At 43.7% G+C, this 21,189-nt stretch overlaps 1 protein-coding gene across 1 annotated transcript in view; it reads right to left on the bottom strand.

Annotated features, from left to right (window-relative positions):
- The window catches only part of sorbs2b (sorbin and SH3 domain containing 2b), a 92,500-nt gene that overhangs the window by 61,316 nt on the left and 9,995 nt on the right, over positions 1-21,189 (bottom strand). The window contains exons 3-5 of the mRNA XM_052486999.1: positions 4,809-4,856; positions 1,508-1,534; positions 1,189-1,313 (exon numbers count right to left, since the gene is read on the bottom strand). Coding sequence (XP_052342959.1) covers positions 1,189-1,313; positions 1,508-1,534; positions 4,809-4,818 — 162 coding nt within the window. The 5' untranslated portion in view covers positions 4,819-4,856. The remainder of the gene's footprint in view (positions 1-1,188; positions 1,314-1,507; positions 1,535-4,808; positions 4,857-21,189) is intronic.

The raw sequence follows: 21,189 nt of genomic DNA, 5'->3' as shown, positions 1-21,189 counted from the left end.
GCTCAGCAATGGAAAAATAATATCAGTACTGACAAAAACCAGTACAACACACAAGAAAAATACTATCAAGGAGATCAATGAATGACGTCAGCTATTGAGTTAAACCATTAATTAACCAGGGATGCATCCCAAATGGCACCATATTCCCAATAAAGTGCACTACTATTCCCTATACACTGCACTACTATTCCAAATACAGTGCACTACTATTCCCTATACACTGCACTACTATTCCAAATACAGTGCACTACTATTCCCTATACACTGCACTACTATTCCAAATACAGTGCACTAATATTCCATATACAGTGCCCTACTATTCCAAATACAGTGCACTACTATTCCATATACAGTACTATTCCCTATACACTGCACTACTATTCCAAATACAGTGCACTACTATTCCCTATACACTGCACTACTATTCCCCATACAGTGCACTACTATTCCATATACAGTGCCCTACTATTCCCCATACAGTGCACAACTATTCCATATACAGTGCCCTACTATTCCATATACAGTGCCCTACTATTCCATATACAGTATCCTACTATTCCCCATACAGTGCACTACTATTCCCCATACAGTGCACTACTATTCCCAATACAGTGCCCTACTATTCCCAATACAGTGCCCTACTATTCCATATACAGTGTCCTACTATTCCCCATACAGTGCACTACTATTCCCCATACAGTGCACTACTATTCCCCATACAATGCACTACTATTCCCAATACAGTGCCCTACTATTCCCCATACAGTGCACTACTATTCCCCATACAGTGCACTACTATTCCCCATACAGTGCACTACTATTCCCAATAAAGTGCACTACTATTCCCCATACAGTGCACTACTATTCCATATACAGTGCCCTACTCTTCCCAATAAAGTGCACTACTATTCCCAGTAAAGTGCACTACTATTCCCTATACAGTGCACTACTATTCCCTATACAGTGCACTACTATTCCCTATACAGTTCTTTACTAGAGTAGTGCACTATAGGTAGGGTGCTATTTCAAACGCAGTCCGGAGACCAGGGGCGTTTCCATTTCCATTTCCTGTTGAAGGAAAAGGCCAGGCAGGGACAGGAGACAGGAGACATGAAACAGGAGACAGCCATGCTGGGAGGGAAACAACTGTGGTGTAAACAAACACTGAACGCCAGCCACAAGACTCACTGGTGTGGGAGACCTCTTGTCCTGTAGATTGGGCCTGACGCTCCTGAAGCCTTTGGCGGCCAGGGAGGAAGTGGTGACGTCGCCGTTCCTCAGGCTCTCCGTGGCGCTGTATGACTGCCACACATCTAACAGCGAATCACAGAACAAAGAGCATGTGAGTGTCCGCTTCCCTACCGCCCTGTGCCTTTTCCTGCTTTTTGTAGCCATGGTAACTGGACCAATATTACTTATTTGATCCTGCCTTAGCTCTATCCTGAAGATTTCACAAATCAAGTCAAGTCATGACAAATCATTAAATAATGAATAATGGAGTCCTTACCTGAATCTGACAGGTGAGACTCATTACCTAGATGGAAGAAATAAAAAAAGAAGTTATTTCATGTTTGTGATGGAACTGATTAAATAATTTGAGTAATATATCTTCCTCAAGGCAGGAACGAATTAAAACATGCCAAGAAAAACATAAAATATGATGACTGATATAACTTCACCTAGCCTCATGTATAACAAGCTAGAGAATGAACACATCCACTTAAAGCCCCATGGATCAGAGAGTAGAGGGTGATGAAGAAGCTGATATGGAGGGTGATGAAGAAGGGACACAGAAAACGACAGAGATCAAAGCAGCAGCACTCATAACAGAAAGCAAGTCCTAACAGCACCGTGAATAGAAACGGTCTGTTTAGCCAGATCCTAAACTCTTCACCTAACACTGTGGTACCTTGCCGTCCATGGAATGATCAAACAATGGCTCTATGTTTGGGTAAGGTCACAGGTCAAAAAGAGGTCATGCTTAAGAGGAAACTGGGCTGAGAATAAGTACACAATCGTTACCATGGTACTGGCACAACTATGTTCAAAAGTTGAAGAGACATTGTCTGTAATCAACATGACTGCTGCTTGAGCCAGTGTGAGAGAGAGAGAGAGACAGAGAGAGACAGAGAGAGAGAGACAGAAAGAGAGAGAGAGACAGAGAGAAAGACAGAGACAGAGAGAAAGAGAGAGAGAAAGAGAGAGAGACAGAGAGAGAGACAGAGAGAAAGAGAGAGAGAGAGAGAGAGAGAGAGAGAGAGAGAGAGAGAGAGAGAGAGAGAGAGAGAGAGAGAGAGAGAGAGAGAGAGAGAGAGAGAGACAGAGAGAGACAGAGAGAGTGACAGAGAGTGACAGAGAGAGAGACAGAGAGAGAGACAGAGAGAGAGGATGAAAGACCTGTGAGATGAAGGATGGAAAGGCTGTGAAGTTTGACGAGAGGAAGACATCCCAGATGGGAGGAATGTTGAATTTGGAATGCGGGCATTTTCAAATGGAATTATTATTTTAGAATGAATGAGTAGGTGTCCAAACTTTTGACTGGTACTGTACATACATAGACACAGACACAAGTCCTTCTCCTCAACAAAGACAGACACAAGCCCTCCCCCAACAAAGACAGACACAAGCCACCCGCCCAACAAAGACAGCCACAAGCCCTCCCCCAACAAAGACATAGACACAAGCCCCCCACCCAACAAAGACAGCCACAAGCCCTCCCCCCAACAAAGACATAGACACAAGCCCCCCACCCAACAAAGACAGACATAAGCCCCCCACCCAACAAAGACAGACATAAGCCACCCACCCTCCCCCACCAACAAAGCACATTAATTAAAATACATCCTCATGGCAAAATGATGTTAATGTGAAAAAGATTAAAGCATATAAAGAAGATTAACCCAAATCATGCCTGATCCCAATAACATTAAATAAAGCATTCTGTCACATAACGCAATGAAAAATGTCATTCGAATTTTGGTACTGAATATACGGACATAAAATATGCACATTGCAATAGGATCCATTTCTATTGTAGATTTGATGGGCTGATAATATCCTGCATCATTTAGAGCAGCTCTCGCAGAAAACACATCGGAAAACACAGTGGAAAACACCGCAGAAAACACATCAGAAAACACAGCGGAAAACACCGCGGAAAACACCGCAGAAAACACCGCAGAAAACACAGCAGAAAACACATCAGAAAACACCTCAGAAAACACAGCAGAAAACACAGGAGAAAACACATCAGAAAACACAGGAGAAAACACATCAGAAAACACCTCAGAAAACACAGCAGAAAACACAGGAGAAAACACATCAGAAAACACAGCAGAAAACACAGGAGAAAACACAGTAGAAAACACAGCAGAAAACACAGCAGAAAACACATGAGAAAACACAGCAGAAAACACAGCAGAAAACACAGTAGAAAACACAGTAGAAAACACAGCAGAAAACACAGCAGAAAACACAGGAGAAAACATATCAGAAAGCACATCAGAAAACACAGCAGAAAACACAGGAGAAAACATATCAGAAAACACAGTAGAAAACACAGTAGAAAACACAGCAGAAAACACAGCAGAAAACACAGGAGAAAACATATCAGAAAACACATCAGAAAAAACAGCAGAAAACACAGGAGAAAACACAGTAGAAAACACAGAAAACAGCAGAAAACACATCAGAAAACACAGCAGAAAACACAGCAGAAAACACAGCAGAAAACACAGAAAACACAGAAAACACATCAGAAAAAACAGAAAACACAGTAGAAAACACAGTAGAAAACACAGTAGAAAACACAGGAGAAAACACAGTAGAAAACACAGTGGAAAAACATAGAAAACACAGGAGAAAACACAGTAGAAAACACAGCAGAAAACATATCAGAAAACACATCAGAAAACACAGCAGAAAACACAGCAGAAAACACAGGAGAAAACATATCAGAAAACACATCAGAAAAAACAGCAGAAAACACAGGAGAAAACACAGTAGAAAACACAGTAGAAAACACAGCAGAAAACACAGTAGAAAACACAGCAGAAAACACAGCAGAAAACACAGTAGAAAACACAGCAGAAAACACAGCAGAAAACAGCAGAAAACGCATCAGAAAGCGTAGCGTTGTGGTGCATAGTTCAGGCCTATCTCTCACGGTGGGAGTGACTGCATGCACAATGCATAGATCTGAGGATTGTTCCATAAGAAGCTATGTAGGCTCTAATACATTGTCATTTTAATGGCTTTGAAAAGTGATATGCCAGCTTTTATTCAAGTACTTTAATAAGAGGAATGCGAGGAAATCCCAAATAATCAAATCACATGCAACTGAGAAAATAGATTTTATCCCAAATGCCAACATGGACAATGTCTTGCAATAAGAAGAGGCAGAATTATGATTTCCTCATGACTCATACTAAAAGCATCCTAGCTAGGGCCTGCCGCTTACAGGAAGAGCTGCCTGGCTTGGACGTAGACATGGGTAAACAATCAGTTACTTTAAATAGGGGGTTGTATTCATTTCATATCTGGGGTGTGGAATACCCAGTTCTTTTGTAAGCCACTGAGCTTCCTTTAATATCTGGGAGAAAAGTCAAGCCCAAAAATGAGACTAACAAACAGGCCTGGTTTACCAGAGAGCCATGAGATGAAGCCCAGTCACTTGCAGCTCTGTCGGACAAAGGCCCAGAGAGAGGCCCGGTTTGTGTGGCTGTTTTCCATAAAGAAAAGGCTGAATGATATATTCAAAGAGACCTGAGGAAGAAGAGCGATAAAACTGTCCACTGGCAGATACACACCTGTATTCATGTTGAAGGTCTCTCGTCGCAGCAGTGCTTTACACTATCCTGTAAAAACAGAAAGACAACTCTTTTGTTTCACCCGTAACAGATTAAAGGCACACTGTGGTATCTGTTGCTGACTGTTCAACAGATCCTATTCTATTCCGTATGAAATTGTGTTGTTCTGGTATTTACAAAACAAAGTCTCAATATACACTATACATTTGACATTGCCTGTGTCAGCACTGCAGTAGTATTAGAAACACAATGTAGGCTGTCCCCAAAGTAGTATATTTGTCACTGGAGCAGCCAGCTTGGCAGGAAGATCTACCTGAACATCAGCATGAATCACAAATGGCACCCTATTCCCCATTTAGTGCACTCCTTTTGACCAGGGTGCCATTTAGGATTCCGAGGCAGGTAGACTGTGAAAGGCGATAAATGAACAGAGTTCTACCACAGAAACATGCAGTCAGGCAACGCTGTATCCAAGTCCACCTCCAGCCAGGCCTCAGAAACCTGGCCTATTGGTCTGCCTGCTTTTATCCATCACTACTCTCTGTGCGTCAATGCTTAATAAGGCGTGTGATAATGCAAGGCTGTAATGTACCGCTGCACAACGATTCATGTGAAGGAAGAGATCTCTACAACCTTGAGGAAGGATAGGCCTACATACAGAATATTTACCAAATACCTGACGGTATAAACTCTGCTACCTGCTTCCTCTTATGGCGTACGGCTCTTCTAGTCTCTTGGTGACACCTCTTACCTAGGTCATTTAAATACTGTATTAGTTCCTTTGTACAACAACATGATCTCATGACTCACACTATTTGATTGTCCTGCAAAATGTTGGCTCAGACCTCATGCAGACAGTATATGCATCATGGCAGACAGTACATGCATCACGGCAGACAGTACATGCATCACGGCAGACAGTACATGCATCACGGCAGACAGTACATGTATCATGGCAGACAGTACATGCATCATGGCAGACGGTACATGCATCATGGCAGACAGTACATGCATCATGGCAGACAGTACATGCATCATGGCAGACAGTACATGAATCATGGCAGACAGTACATGAATCATGGCAGACAGTGCATGCATTGTGGCAGACAGTACATTAATCATGGCAGACAGTACATGCATCATGGCAGACAGACAGACAGTCTGCCTTCTGTTGGCCACATGCCTGACATACACATGTTTCTGCTGACACACACTGGAGGGGACAGCTGTGGACAGAAACAGAAGCACCTGCTCCATCTTTGTATTAAAACTGTATGAACTATTGACTGATTTTTCCTCATGATTAGCGCAAGCGATTTTTGTGATAATTTTGTTTCTAAATGCAGACAGTTATAGACAATGCATGATGGAATGATGAGGAATGATGCATCACATGTAGTTCTCCTATCAATTTCCATGGTGATGCAGCGGCAGACGCCTGCAGCACCAGTGGAAGCTTATTGATCAATTCAGAACACTCCTATTGACAAGCAGCTAAATATACCAACAGTACCAATCAATGCTAGAAATGCCTTACAACAAGACAAACATGCAACGTGATCAGCTGAATATCTAAAGTCATGTTCCCAGTCGTAGATCTAAACCAGAGAAGGGGGGGAGTTACTTAATATGGCTTCCTAATAAAAAAGGAGGCTCCTAAAGTCAGACCCCAAATAAATCTTCACACATCTCCTCTCTCAAAGCCAGTCATCAGAGGGTTCTGTTTCTCAAAGACACAAATGTAGCAGGGATTAAACAGGGGTTGAAAAGGCCTGCCAGCGATAAATGAAGCACAGATGATGATATTATATTTCAAGGGAGCAGACTCATGGCGACACAGCTGCTGGAGGGAGAGGCAAAAGGGGAGGGAGAGTCCCAGGGCTGGACACACCAACCAGCCAGCCTGATCAGGGCTGGACCCACATACCAACACCAACCAGCCAGCCTGATCACGGCTGGACCCACACACTAACCAGCCAGCCTGATCAGGGCTGGACCCACACACCACCCAGCCAGCCTGTTCAGGGCTGGACCTACATACCAACCAGCCAGCCTGATCATGGCTGGACCCACATACCAACCAGACAGCCTGATCAGGGCTGGACCCACATACCAACACCAACTAGGCAGCCTGAGAAACCCTAGAGGCTAGAGCAGTCAGCTAACCAGACAGCCAGCCAGAAAGTCAGACAGCCAGCACCCTACGGGCATGGAATATCACAGGACACCCTGTGGATGGTATGCTATAGCCTGGAGGTGAGGCAGTCGATGGTACAGTATAGCCTGGAGGTGGGGCAGTCGATGGTACAGTATAGCCTGGAGGTGAGGCAGTAGATGATATGGTATAGCCTGGAGGTGATGAAGTAGATGGTATGGTATAGACTGGAGGTGAGGCAGTAGATGGTATGGTATAGACTGGAGGTGATGAAGTAGATGGTATGGTATAGCCTGGAGGTGAGGCAGTAGATGGTATGGTATAGCCTGGAGGTGAGGCAGTAGATGGTACGGTATAGTCTGGAAGTGAGGCAGTAGATGGTATGGTATAGACTGGAGGTGCAGTAGATGGTATGGTATAGACTGGAGGTGAGGAGGTAGATGAAGACTGGAGGTGAGGCAGTCGATGGTACAGTATAGCCTGGAGGTGAGGCAGTAGATGGTATGGTATAGCCTGGAGGTGTTGAAGTAGATGGTATGGTATAAACTGGAGGTGAGGCAGTAGATGGTATGGTATAGACTGGAGGTGATGGTAGATGGTATGGTATAGCCTGGAGGTGAGGCAGTAGATGGTATGGTATAGCCTGGAGGTGAGGCAGTAGATGGTACGGTATAGCCTGGAAGTGAGGCAGTATATGGTATGGTATAGACTGGAGGTGAGGCAGTAGATGGTATGGTATAGACTGGAGGTGAGGCAGTAGATGGTACGGTATAGACTGGAGGTGAGGCAGTCGATGGTACAGTATAGCCTGGAGGTGAGGCAGTAGATGGTATGGTATAGCCTGGAGGTGAGGCAGTAGATGGTACAGTATAGCCTGGAGGTGAGGCAGTAGATGGTACAGTATAGCCTGGAGGTGAGGCAGTAGATGGTATGGTATAGCCTGGAGGTGAGGCAGTCGATGGTACAGTATAGCCTGGAGGTGAGGCAGTAGATGGTATGGTATAGCCTGGAGGTGAGGCAGTAGATGGTACAGTATAGTCTGGAAGTGAGGCAGTAGAGGGTAAGGTATAGACTGGAGGTGAGGCAGTAGATGGTACGGTATAGCCTGGAAGTGAGGCAGTAGATGGTACGGTATAGCCTGGAGTTGAAGCAGTAGATGGTATGGTATAGCCTGGAAGTAAGGCAGTAGATGGTATGGTATAGACTGGAGGTGAGGCAGTAGATGGTATGGTATAGCCTGGAAGTGAGGCAGTAGATGGTATGGTATAGCCTGGAGGTGAGGCAGTAGATGGTACGGTATAGCCTGGAAGTGAGGCAGTAGATGGTATGGTATAGACTGGAGGTGAGGCAGTAGATGGTATGGTATAGACTGGAGGTGAGGCAGTAGATGGTATGGTATAGCCTGGAGGTGAGGCAGTAGATGGTATGGTATAGACTGGAGGTGATGAAGTAGATGGTATGGTATAGACTGGAGGTGAGGCAGTAGATGGTATGGTATAGACTGGAGGTGAGGCAGTAGATGGTATGGTATAGCCTGGAGTTGAAGCAGTAGATGGTGCAGTATAGCCTGGAAGGGCGGCAGTAGAGGGTGTGGCAGTGGGAGTGTCTCTGATATTGTCTGCAAGAGTTATAGCAAGTTTCCTCATACTATCCATTTAATTATCCTACTCCAGGAGACAATCTTAGGAAGCAGGGGCCAGGACCCAGATGGCTGAGTAGAGGCAAATGTCATTACTTACGTTAATGAGGACTGACTGGGGATACAGCTCATAAACACACAGGAACATCCTGACCTGGCTGACTCAGTGCAGAGTATCACAGGTGAGACACACTGTTGATTAGATTAATCAGATACTTTTGTGCAGACAGAGTTCCCTTTGATATTCAATTAGTACAGTGCCTCTAACAATCAAATCATGAGTTCTTACATCTCCCAGACAGTAGTAGAGAAACACTGTACTGTATCACAATATAGCATAATAGGATATTTAAATGCAACTTGCATAGAAAATATCTGTAAGGTTCATCCTTTAAATGTGGACTGCATTCCCACCCAACATTTTTTCAAATTAGTTAAGTCTAAGAAGGTGATGAATGATGATCATTTTAGCCCCTAGCCTATAACATAATGTGTGTTTTACATTTGTGGCGGTGATGGTGGCGACGGCCATCTTGGTGACTCGGCTGTTCCTTGTTTGATGCCCATTTATAGTCCTCTTTTGGGCAACTCATGGTGGGCTTGGCCAGCCACAGAGACAGGAATCATCTCACACTTGATGTTAAGTCACACTCTTGCCTGGCAAACCCATGAAACCTATGCCTGGCACCTCAATGACAAGGAGCAATGGAGACGAGACAGGGACCCAATGTTCCAACCACAGAACTAGTATGATTAGAATGACTAGATTGGTTCTATTTCTATGGTTCCCACATGGTATTCAGTCAACATACTACGATCTCCACAGGCATGACAGTGAGGAGTTCCAGGAGGGGATTGTTCTGCGCTTTCCAGGAAAAGGCTTCAAATGTATATAATATGTCTGTAGGAAGTTGGTTACCAGCCACGAACAATTAACATTTCCTCAATGCAGTGGCCATTCAGAACAATAAACCATGTATTTAACCATTGGCCCTAATAGAGATGAGAATTTCAGACATCAATAAAATGGTACATAGATTGATAGCTACTTACTGGAGTATATGGCTGTTTAAGTAATATCCCCGTCCTAATCAGTGGTGGTTGGTGCTGTTTAAGATGAGGGAGGACGATACATTTTCTTATGAGCATGGCCTTATTTCTATTACAGCATATTGGATGACTGTAATTGATATTCCATTCACCCAGTTTAAACACCGATAGGTTCAGGCTACTTACATGACACTAAAATGTTCCCTATACCCATCATGAGGTTGCTACAACCTAGCCTATGAATTCAGCGTAGGTGAAAGACAGTGTCACATGGACAGACAGTGACACATTCAATACTGCCTTGAACACTCTTGCCTGCATCAAGCTGACCTATGTGTAGTCATTAGTCCAACAGTTGCAAACGAGAGTTTCTATTGGACAAATTCAGGTATACTAATCCTCATTTTGTTCCATTTGCTTCTGTTCACACGCAAACAGTTTACTTTCATAGCCACATACAAACAGCTTGTTGAATTCCTTCTCGCATCCACTCGCTCTCCTCCTCTCACCCCTTCCCTTTGCCTGTGGACTATCTGTTTTCCAAGCGAAAACTTCATATCATAACTGCTTGCTCACCATATTATCTAAAGTAACATCGTAGTCAACATACACTATATATACAAAGGTATGTAGACACCTCTTCAAATTACTGGATCTGGCTATTTCAGCCACACTTGTTGCTGACAGGTGTATAAAATTGAGCACACGGCCATGCAATCTCCATAGACAAACATTGGCAGTAGAATGGCCTTATTGAAGAGCTCATTGACTTTCACCATGGCACCGTCACAGGATAACACCATTCCAACAAGTCAGTTTGCCAAACTTCTGCCTTGCTAGAGCTAGGTCAACTGGAAGTGCTGTTATTGTGAAGTGGAATCACCTAGGGGCAACAACGGCTCAGCCGCAAAGTGGTAGGCCACACAAGCTCACAGAGCGGGACCGATCTGTCCTCAATTGCAACACTCACTACCGAGTTCCAAACTGCCTCTAGAAGCAACATTAGTACAAGAACTGTTTGTCGGGAGCTTCATGAAATGGGTTTCCACCATGCGCAATGCCAAGTATCGTCTGGAATGGTGTAAAGCTCGCTGCCATTGGACTCTGGAACAGTGAAAAGCGTTCTCTGGAGTGGTGAATCACGTTTCACTATCTAGCAGTCCGACAGACGAATCTGGGTTTGGCGGATGCCAGGAGAACGCTGCCTGCCCCAATGCATAGTGCCAACTGTAAAGTTGGGTAGAGGATGAATAATTGTCTGGGAACGTTTTTCATGGTTCGGGCTAGGCCCTTAGTTCCAGTGAAGGAAATCTTAAAGCTACAGCATACAATGACATTCTAGACAATTCTGTGCTTCTAACTTTGTGGCAACAATTTGGGGAAGGCCCTTTCCTGTTTTAACATGACAATGCCCCTGTGCATAAAGCGAGGTACATACAGAAATGGTTTGTTGAGATTGGTGTGGAAGAACTTGAATGGCCAGGACAGAGCCCTGACCTTAACCCCACCGAACACCTTTGTTTACATCCCTTTTAGTGAGCATTTTTCCTTTGCCAGGGTAATCCATCCACCTGACAGGTGTGGTATCTTGAGATACTGATTAAATAGCATGAACATTACACAGTTGCACCTTGTGCTGCGGACCATAAAAGGACACCCTGAAATGTGCTGATTGGTCACACAACACCACAGACACACTCACAGTGCCATGTCTCAAGTTGAGGGAACGTGCAATTGCCATGCAAACTCCAGGAATGTCCACCAGAGCTGTTGCCAGATAATGACATTTTCCTTTCTCTTCCATAAACCACCTCCACCGTCATTTTATAGAATTTGGCGGTATCTCCAACCGGCCTCACGGCCGCTGACCACTTGTATCCACACCATCCCAGGAACTCCACATCACACTTCTTCACCAGTGGGATCGTCTGAGACCAACCACACGGAGAGCTGATGAAACTGTGGGTTTGCACAACCGAAGAATTTCTGCACAAACTGTCAGAAACCATTTCAGGGAAGCTCATCTGCGTGCTCGTCATCCTCACCAGGGTCTTGACCTGACTGCAGTTTGGCATCGTATCCGACTTCAGTGGGCAAATGCTCACCTTCGATAGCCACTGGCACGCTGGAGAAGTGTGCTCTTCACAGATGAATCCTGGTTTCAACTGTACTGGACAGATGGCAGACTGTGTGTATGGCGTCTTATGGGTGAGCGGTTTGCTGATGTCAACGTTGTGAACAGAGTGCTCCATGGTGGTGTGGGGTTATGGTATGGGCAGGCAGGCATAAACTACGGACAACAAACACAATTGCATTTTATTTATGTCAATTTGAATGTACAGAAATACCGTGATGAGATCCTGAGGCTCATTGTCTGGTAATTTGTACATAATTCCTGGAAGCGGAAAATGTCCCAGTTCTTCCATGGCCTGCATACTCACCAGACATGTCACCCATTGAGCATGTTTGGGATGCTCTGGATCAACATAAACTACAGCGTGTTCCAGTTCCCGCCAACATCCAGCAACTTCGCACAGCCATTGAAGAGGAGTGAGACAACATTCCACTGGCCACAATCAACAGCCTGATCAACTCTATGAGAAGGAGATCGGCATGAGGCAAATTGTGGTCACATAAGAAACAGACTAGTTTTCTAATCCACGTATCTGTGTCCAAAAGATGCAAATCTGTATTTCCAGTCATGTGAAATCCATAAATTAGAGCCTAATTGATTTATTTCAATTGACTGATATCCTTATATGAACTGTAACTCAGTAAAATATTTGAAATTGTTGCATGTTGCGTTTCTATTTTTGTTCCATGTATATACAGCAGTATAACAACCTGCACTTCACCTGTCCTTCAGAGGTCAGAGCCAAGCTGCTCCACACTGTGGATGTGTCCCAAATGGCTCCCTATTCCCTTGATAGGGCTCTGGTCAAAAGTAGTGCACTTTTGGGAATAGGGTGCCATTTGGGACCGACATAGAGAAACAGGCTCTTTTACAGATACATCTCGCTGGTTCAAAGCACATATTAACATGGCTATAAATCACATCAAATACTGTCACTTGGTGTGATTGGAATAGGCAACATAACAAAACCATAATAATATAAAAGTAGCCTATTATGCACAATACACAAAAACTGCTATCAAAGAATGACACATTACGAACCTGTTAATGTAAAAGTGTAAACAGATTGCCTTGTTTCATGATGTTGTTTGTTGCTCGATAAAATACCTGTCTCGTCTAAATCATGTGGAGTTGGAGAGTTGGAAGAAGTGCAGACAGACTATGATGGTTTTCAACCAACTAAAACCTATCTTGATCTTCTGCAAGCTTCTCTCCCAGCTAAAATCACACAGCATCTGAGCCACAGCAGGACTGAGAGGAGAGAATTCTCTCTGCACAAAAAATACAGAAAGCTTGGGAGAAAAGGCATCCAAAATCTCCGCTTCCCTACTGAATTAGATTCAGGCTATTTATGTAGAGTATATTTGTGAGCAAAGAATGTGAACACAAACAAGTCTTAAGCGACCTAAAAATGGATTTCTGGATCTGGATCCACAATCACATTAAGTGAAGGACAGGCCAGTTTAAGTGTTGTTCAGCTACTTTAGATGAATTCTGGAGGACAGTACACAGGGCATTTCTGGGGATTATATGTTAAGAACCAGAGATAATTCACTTAATTGCTGTGTTTTGGTACTCCGTGTCATTATAAGAACATGTGTTGTTGGGAAAGAGAAAAGACTACACTGAATTGTGAGCTAGTAAGATGACAGTTTGATGGCACCGTTCCAAGTGTGTACCTGTGAGAGGGAGAGGAGGATAGAGCTTACGCCTATCTTACACCAACCTCTGTTACAACTATTTCAAATGGGATCATTCTTTGCCACATTATCTATCTACAGTAGGTAGAGGTACAAAAAGGATCATGAGGAACCCAGAACAAGAGACAATTTTGCATTTTCAGAACCCTGTCATTGAAAGCCACGAGGGGTAACTGTTAAAGTCCTGCACTGCTCTTTCTGGGCAGGCACTGGCATAATGCATTCCTTAAAAAGTTAAAGGCTCGTTCAAGATGGATCCTCAAGGAGAATGCACTAGCTCCAATTGGCTGTTTCCCAGCTTGACAGATTTTCGACATACACTCTCACTCACAGCCAAGTCAATAGCTCTCTATACTCTACACAGCCATGTCAATAGCTCTCTATACTCTACACAGCCATGTCAATAGCTCTATATTCTACACAGACATGTCAATAGCTCTCTATACTCTACACAGCCATGTCAATAGCTCTATATTCTACACAGATATGTCAATAGCTCTATATTCTACATACACTCTCACTCAAAGTCATGTCAACAGCTCTATATTCTACACAGCCATGTCAATAGCTCTATATTCTACACAGCCATATCAATAGCTCTATATTCTACACAGCCATGTCAATAGCTCTATATTCTACACAGCCATGTCAATAGCTCTATATTCTACACAGCCATGTCAATAGCTCTATATTCTACACAGCCATGTCAATAGCTCTATATTCTACACAGCCATGTCAATAGCTCTATATTCTACACAGCCATGTCAATAGCTCTATATTCTACACAGCCATGTCAATAGCTCTATATTCTACACAGCCATATCAATAGCTCTATATTCTACACAGCCATGTCAATAGCTCTATATTCTACACAGCCATGTCAATAGCTCTATATTCTACACAGCCATGTCAATAGCTCTATGTTCTACACAGCCATGTCAATAGCTCTATATTCTACACAGCCATGTCAATAGCTCTATATTCTACACAGCCATGTCAATAGCTCTATATTCTACACAGCCATGTCAATAGCTCTATATTCTACAGCCATGTCAATAGCTCTATAATCAACAGCTCTATATTCTCAATTAGCAATCTATATTCTACACAGCCATGTCAACAGCTCTATATTCCACACAGCCATGTCAATAGCTCTATGTTCTACACAGCCATGTCAATAGCTCTATATTCTACACAGCCATGTCAATAGCTCTATATTCTACACAGCCATGTCAATAGCTCTATATTCTACACAGCCATGTCAATAGCTCTATATTCTACACAGCCATGTCAATAGCTCTATATTCTACACAGCCATATCAATAGCTCTATATTCTACACAGCCATGTCAATAGCTCTATATTCTACACAGCCATGTCAATAGCTCTATATTCTACACAGCCATATCAATAGCTCTATATTCTACACAGCCATGTCAATAGCTCTATATTCTACACAGCCATGTCAACAGCTCTATATTCTACACAGCCATGTCAATAGCTCTATATTCTACACAGCATGTCAACAGCTCATTCTAAGCAGCCATGTCAATGCTCTATAATCCACAGGTCAACAGCTCTATATTCTACATACACTCTCATTCAAAGCCATACCAATAGCACAGCCATGTGCCAACCAGCCATGTCAAGTATATTCTAAGCAGCCATGTCAACAGCTCTAGTCTACACAGCCATATCAGCAGCTCTATATTCTACACAGCCATGTCAACAGCATGGTCCACACAGCCATGGCTCTATGTTCTACACAGCCATGTTAGCTCTATATTCTAACAGCCATCAATACAAATATTCCACAGCCATGTCAATAGCTCTATATTCTACACAGCCATGTCAATAGCTCTATGTTCACAGCCATGTCAATAGCTCTCACAGCCATGTCAATAGCTCTATGCTCTAAAACACAGCCATGTCAATAGCTCTATGTTCTACACAGCCATGTCAATAGCTCTATGTTCTACACAGCCATGTCAATAGCTCTATGTTCTACACAGCCATGTCAATAGCTCTATATTCTACACAGCCATGTCAACAGCTCTATATTCTAAGCAACCATGTCAATAGCTCTATAATCCACAGCCATGTCAACAGCTCTATATTCTACATACACTCTCCTTCAAAGCCATTCCTTTATATTCTTCACAGTGTCAACAGCTCTATATTCTACACAGCCATGTCAATAGCTCTATATTCTAAGCAGCCATGTCAATAGCTCTATATTCCACAGGGCTCTATATTCTACAGCCATATCAGCAGCTCTAATTCTACACAGCCATGCAGCTCTATATTCCACACAGCCATCAACAGCTCTATATTCTACACAGCCATGTCAACAGCTCTATATTCTACACAGCCATATCAACAGCTCTATATTCTACACACATATCAGCAGCTCTATATTCTACACAGCCATGTCAACAGCTCTATATTCTAACAGCCATGTCAACAGCTCTATATTCTACACAGCCATGTCAACAGCTCTATATTCTACACAGCCATATCAACAGCTCTATATTCTACACAGGCATATCAACAGCTCTGTACACAGATCAACATCTATGTTTACACAGCCATGTCAATAGCACTGTGTTCTACACAGCCATTCAATAGCTCTAAACAGCCATGTCAATAGCTCTATGTTCTAACAGCCATGTCAATAATGTTCTACACAGCCATGTCAAGAGCCTATGTTCTACACAGCCATGTCAATAGCTCTATATTCTACACAGCCATGTCAACACTAATTCTCAAAAATAGCTCTATAATCCACAGCCATGTCAACAGCTCTATATTCTACATACACTCTCATTCAAAGCCATGTCAATAACTTTATATTCTTCACAGCCATGTCAACAGCTCTATATTCTACACAGCCATGTCAATAGCTCTATATTCTAAGCAGCCATGTCAATAGCTCTATATTCCACAGCCATGTCAACAGACACAGCCATATCAGCAGCTCTATATTCTACACAGCCATGTCACAGCTCTATATTCCACACAGCCATGTCAACAGCTCTATATTCTACACAGCCATGTCAACAGCTCTATATTCTACACAGCCATATCAACAAATACAGCCATATCAGCAGCTCTATATTCTACACAGCCATGCACAGCCCTACACAGCCATGTCAACAGCTCTATATTCTACACAGCCATGTCAACAGCTCTATATTCTACACAGCCATATCAACAGCTACAAGGCATATCAACAGCTCTATATCGTACACAGCCATGTCAACAGCTCTATATTCTACACAGCCATATCAACAGCTCTATATTGTACACAGCCATGTCAACAGCTCTATATTGTAAACAGCCATATCAACAGCTCTATATTCTAAGCAGCCATATCAACAGCTCTATATTCTACACAGCCATATCAACAGCTCTATATTCTACACAGCCATATCAACAGCTCTATTGTACACAGCCTGTCAACAGCTCTATATTGTACACAGCCATATCAACAGCTCTATATTGCAGCCAGTCAACAGTCTGGAGCCATGAGCTCTATATTCTACACAGCCATATCAACAGCTCTATATTCTACACAGCCATATCAATAGCTCTGCCTATAGTACACAGCCATTTCAAGAGCTCTATATTGTACACAGAGCTCTATATTCTACACAGCCATATAGCTCTATATTCTACACAGCCATGTCAACAGTCTGTCAACAGACACAGACAGCTCTATATTGTACTAGCTGCCATTCTACACAGCCATAGAGTCTGTACACAGCCATGTCAACAGATTGTACACAGCCATGTCAACAGCTCTATATTCTACACATCCTAACACATACTGTATGAAGAGGAGTCAGATGAAGACAGGCAGCAGGCAGTAATAAAATGCTACAGTGTCTCTCAGACTGTCTCAGTGAGGGTAGTGGGTTGTGTTCCTACCCCTGCACAGTGCCAACCAGAGTTAAGTGGCAGCCAGTGCATACACAAGCACCCCTTAGCAGGCATGGTGCTGGAATTTTCTCCTTAATGTTATCAAACAAATATCCCCCGGGGGAAGGAGATTCACAGCCGCCTCCGCTCTGCAGCAGGTCAGCACGGCTAAAATATGCGTCCCAAATGGCACCCTATTCCCTATACAGTGCACTACGTTGGACCAGAGCGCTATGGGCCCTGGTCCAAAGAGTCTGGAATAGGGGGAGAGCCTAAATCCTTCCAGCTGGCCAGAGAGTCTGAGAAGCATCTGTTAATTGGGTGTTTAACCTTTGGAGAAATCCCCTGCTGTTCATCAACTAATAAGCTAAGAAAGATGAGTCTTCTAAGAAGTCTTCTAACACAAGATCATCTCTCAGATAACAGTTTCAAAATGGGAGCTTCAAACAGCCTGCTCATCAGATCTCTGACAGATATAATGATTAGAGCCTAGATGTGTTCTAATTTAATAGTAAACAAACATGAAACAAATGATAATGCACTAAGACCCATTTAATAGTCAATTCAAAAACACTAATGCTCAAAAAACACCAACAGAAGATACCAAACACTTCCTCACAATACAACCAAAAACACATGAGACATGAGCTGTGTTTAAAGAAAGTGGTACGGTCACAGCTAAGTCACTCCTTCACGGTGGTACAAAGCTAAAAATACCCCGGTCATGCAAGCCCTCCAGCACAGCCTGGAGAGAGAACGACTAGCTGCCAGAGAGTCTAGAGAGAGAGAGTCTAGCTGCCATAGAGTCTGGAGAGAGAGGCTAGCTGCCAGAGAGTCTGGAGAGAGAGAGAGGCTAGCTGCCAAAGGGTCTGGAGAGAGAGAGGCTAGCTGCCAAAGGGTCTGGAGAGAGAGAGAGGCTAGCTGCCAGAGAGTCTGGAGAGAGAGCGAGGCTAGCTGCCAGAGAGTCTGGAGAGAGAGAGAGAGAGGCTAGCTGCCAGAGAGTCTGGACAGAGAGTGAGGCTAGCTGCCATAGAGTCTGGAGAGAGAGCCTAGCTGCCAGAGAGTCTGGAGAGAGAGAGAGGCTAGCTGTCAGAGAGTCTGGAGAGAGAGGCTAGCTGCCAGAGAGTCTGGAGAGAGAGGCTAGCTGCCAGAGAGTCTGAGAGAGAGAGGCTAGCTGCCAGAGAGTCTGGAGAGAGAGCGAGGCTAGCTGCCAGAGAGTCTGGAGAGAGAGATGCTAGCTGCCAGAGAGTCTAGAGAGAGAGAGAGTCTAGCTGCCATAGAGTCTGGAGAGAGAGAGCCTAAATGCCAGAGAGTCTGGAGAGAGAGGGGGAGAGGCTAGCTGCCAGAGAGTCTAGAGAGAGAGATGCTACCTGCCATAGAGTCTGGAGAGAGAGAGGGAGAGTCTAGCTGTCAGAGTCTAGAGAGAGAGAGATGCTACCTGTCAGAGAGTCTGGAGAGAGAGAGAGGCTAGCTGCCAGAGAGTCTAGTGAGAATCTAGCTGCCAGAGTCTGGAGCGAGAGAGTCTAGCGGTCAGAGAGTCTAGAGAGAGAGATGCTAGCTGCTATAGAGTCTGGGGAGAGAGAGAGGCTAGCTGTCAGAGAGTCTAGAGAGAGAGAGAGAGGCTAGCTGCCAGAGATTATAGTGAGAGTCTAGCTGCCAGAGTCTGGAGCGAGAGAGTCTAGCTGACAGAGAGTCTAGCTGACAGAGTCTAGAGAGAGAGAGAGAGAGAGAGAGAGAGAGAGAGAGAGAGAGAGAGGCTAGCTGCCAGAGAGTCTAGAGAGAAAGAGAGAGGCTAGCTGCCAGAGATTATTTACATTTACATTTAAGTCATTTAGCAGACGCTCTTATCCAGAGCGACTTACAAATTGGTGCATACACCTTAAGACATCCAGTGGAACAGCCACTTTACAATAGATAGTTTTATAGTGAGAGGCTAGCTGCCAGAGAGTCTGGAGAGGGGCTAGCTACCAGAGAGTCTGGTGAGAGAGAGAGAGAGAGGCTAGCTGCCAGAGAGTCTGGAGAGAGAGAGAGGGGCTAGCTGCCAGAGAGTCTGGGGAGAGAGAACGGCTAGCTGCCAGAGAGTCTGGGGAGAGAAAGAGGCTGGCTGCCAGAGAGTCTGGAGAGAGAGAGAGGCTAGCTTGCATAGTCTGGAGAGAAAGAGGCTAGCTGCCAGAGAGTCTAGGGAGAGAGAGAGGCTAGCTGCCAGAGTCTGGAGAGAGAGAAAGAGGATAGCTGCCAGAGAGTCTTTGGCGAGAGAGAGGTTAGCTGCCAGAGAGTCTAGAGAGAGAGGCTAGCTGCCAGAAAGTCTGTCTCCTTCTGGGAGGGAGGGTACTGATCTTTAAGGCCACTGACTACATAGGTCCACCACCTTATGAATTACTGTAGGACTGCCTTCTTTACTTTTTTTAATGGCACAGAAATGAATTGAACTCGCCCCTGAACTATAGGATAATATTCACTGAAGGGTGGAAGCTAAATGCTATTATATGTATTTTTGCCAGATTATTTCCATACTCTATTTACTTTAATAAAACTATCTGAGCATGGATTATGGATTTTCAGCTTTTTTATGCAGTTATAAATACATACATAAGTGTCAGATATTGCCCTGATATACAGGACTTGAGTCCTGTTTAACATTTAGTATAATTATGGCAACAATGTGAAACACTAGCTTTTTATAATCGGTACCAGAATTCTGCTTTAAAATATGTTTTGAAAGGCTTTGCCACGCTAATATAAGGAGCTCTTCCCTGCCCACTGATGATTGACAATCGTATAAGTATTGCGCAATCATCTTTTGCACATGGCCTTGCGCACCTTCTCGTGGTTTCACGGACTTGAGTAATATGTCCGGCATTCCACCTGACGCAAGCCTGCATCCGTCCGCTGCTCCACTTGTTGTTTTGCACCTTTTATTATTGTGTTGTGTACACCGTGTGCTAAAGTACCAGCATCAAAACAGTGGAGCAGAGTTTCCATAGATGGAAAACTTAATGAAGAATTAATATTGTGAAAGTCAATAGTGATGATCTTTTACAGAATTGCGCAGCACTCCATACTGTAAACTAAGCACTGACTAATCCACTATACCCTACTGAACATCCAGAGGAAACATAAACCTGGCAAATTACACTGCTATAACCCAAAATGATACCATCAGAGGGCTAAAGCCCAGACCATACTATTTCATACTGTACTGAACAAAAATATAATGTAAAGTGGAAATATAATGTAAAATGTAAAGTGTTTCAAGTTTCATGAGCTTAAATGAAAGATCCAAGAAATGTTCCATGTGCACAAAAAGCATATTTCTCTTAAATTTTGTGCACAAATTTGTTTACATCCCTGTTGGTGAGCATTTATCCTTTGCCAAGATAATTCATCCACCTGACAGGTGTGGCATATCAAAAAGGTGATTAAACAGCATGATCCTTACACAGGTGCACCTTGTGCTGGGGACATTAAAAGGCCACTCTAAAATGTGCCGTTTTGTCACACAACACAATGCCACAGATGTCTCAAGTTTTAAGGGAGCATGCAAATGGAATACTGTCTGCAGGAATGTCCACCAGAGCTGTTGCCAGATAATTAAATGTTAATTTCTCTATCATAACTCGCCTCAAACTTCGTTTTAGAGAATTTGGCAGTACGTCCTCACATGCCCGCTTAGGACCTCCACATCCGGCTTCTTCACCTGTGGGTTCATCCGAGACCAGCCACCTGAACAGCTGATGAAACTGTATATATGTCTGTAATAAAGCCCTGTTGTGGAATCCATAG

The sequence above is a fragment of the Oncorhynchus keta genome, chromosome 30, assembly GCF_023373465.1.
Source record: "Oncorhynchus keta strain PuntledgeMale-10-30-2019 chromosome 30, Oket_V2, whole genome shotgun sequence".
In the NCBI taxonomy this organism is placed as follows: Eukaryota; Metazoa; Chordata; class Actinopteri; order Salmoniformes; family Salmonidae; genus Oncorhynchus; species Oncorhynchus keta.
This window is presented reverse-complemented; position numbering and strand designations above follow the sequence as displayed.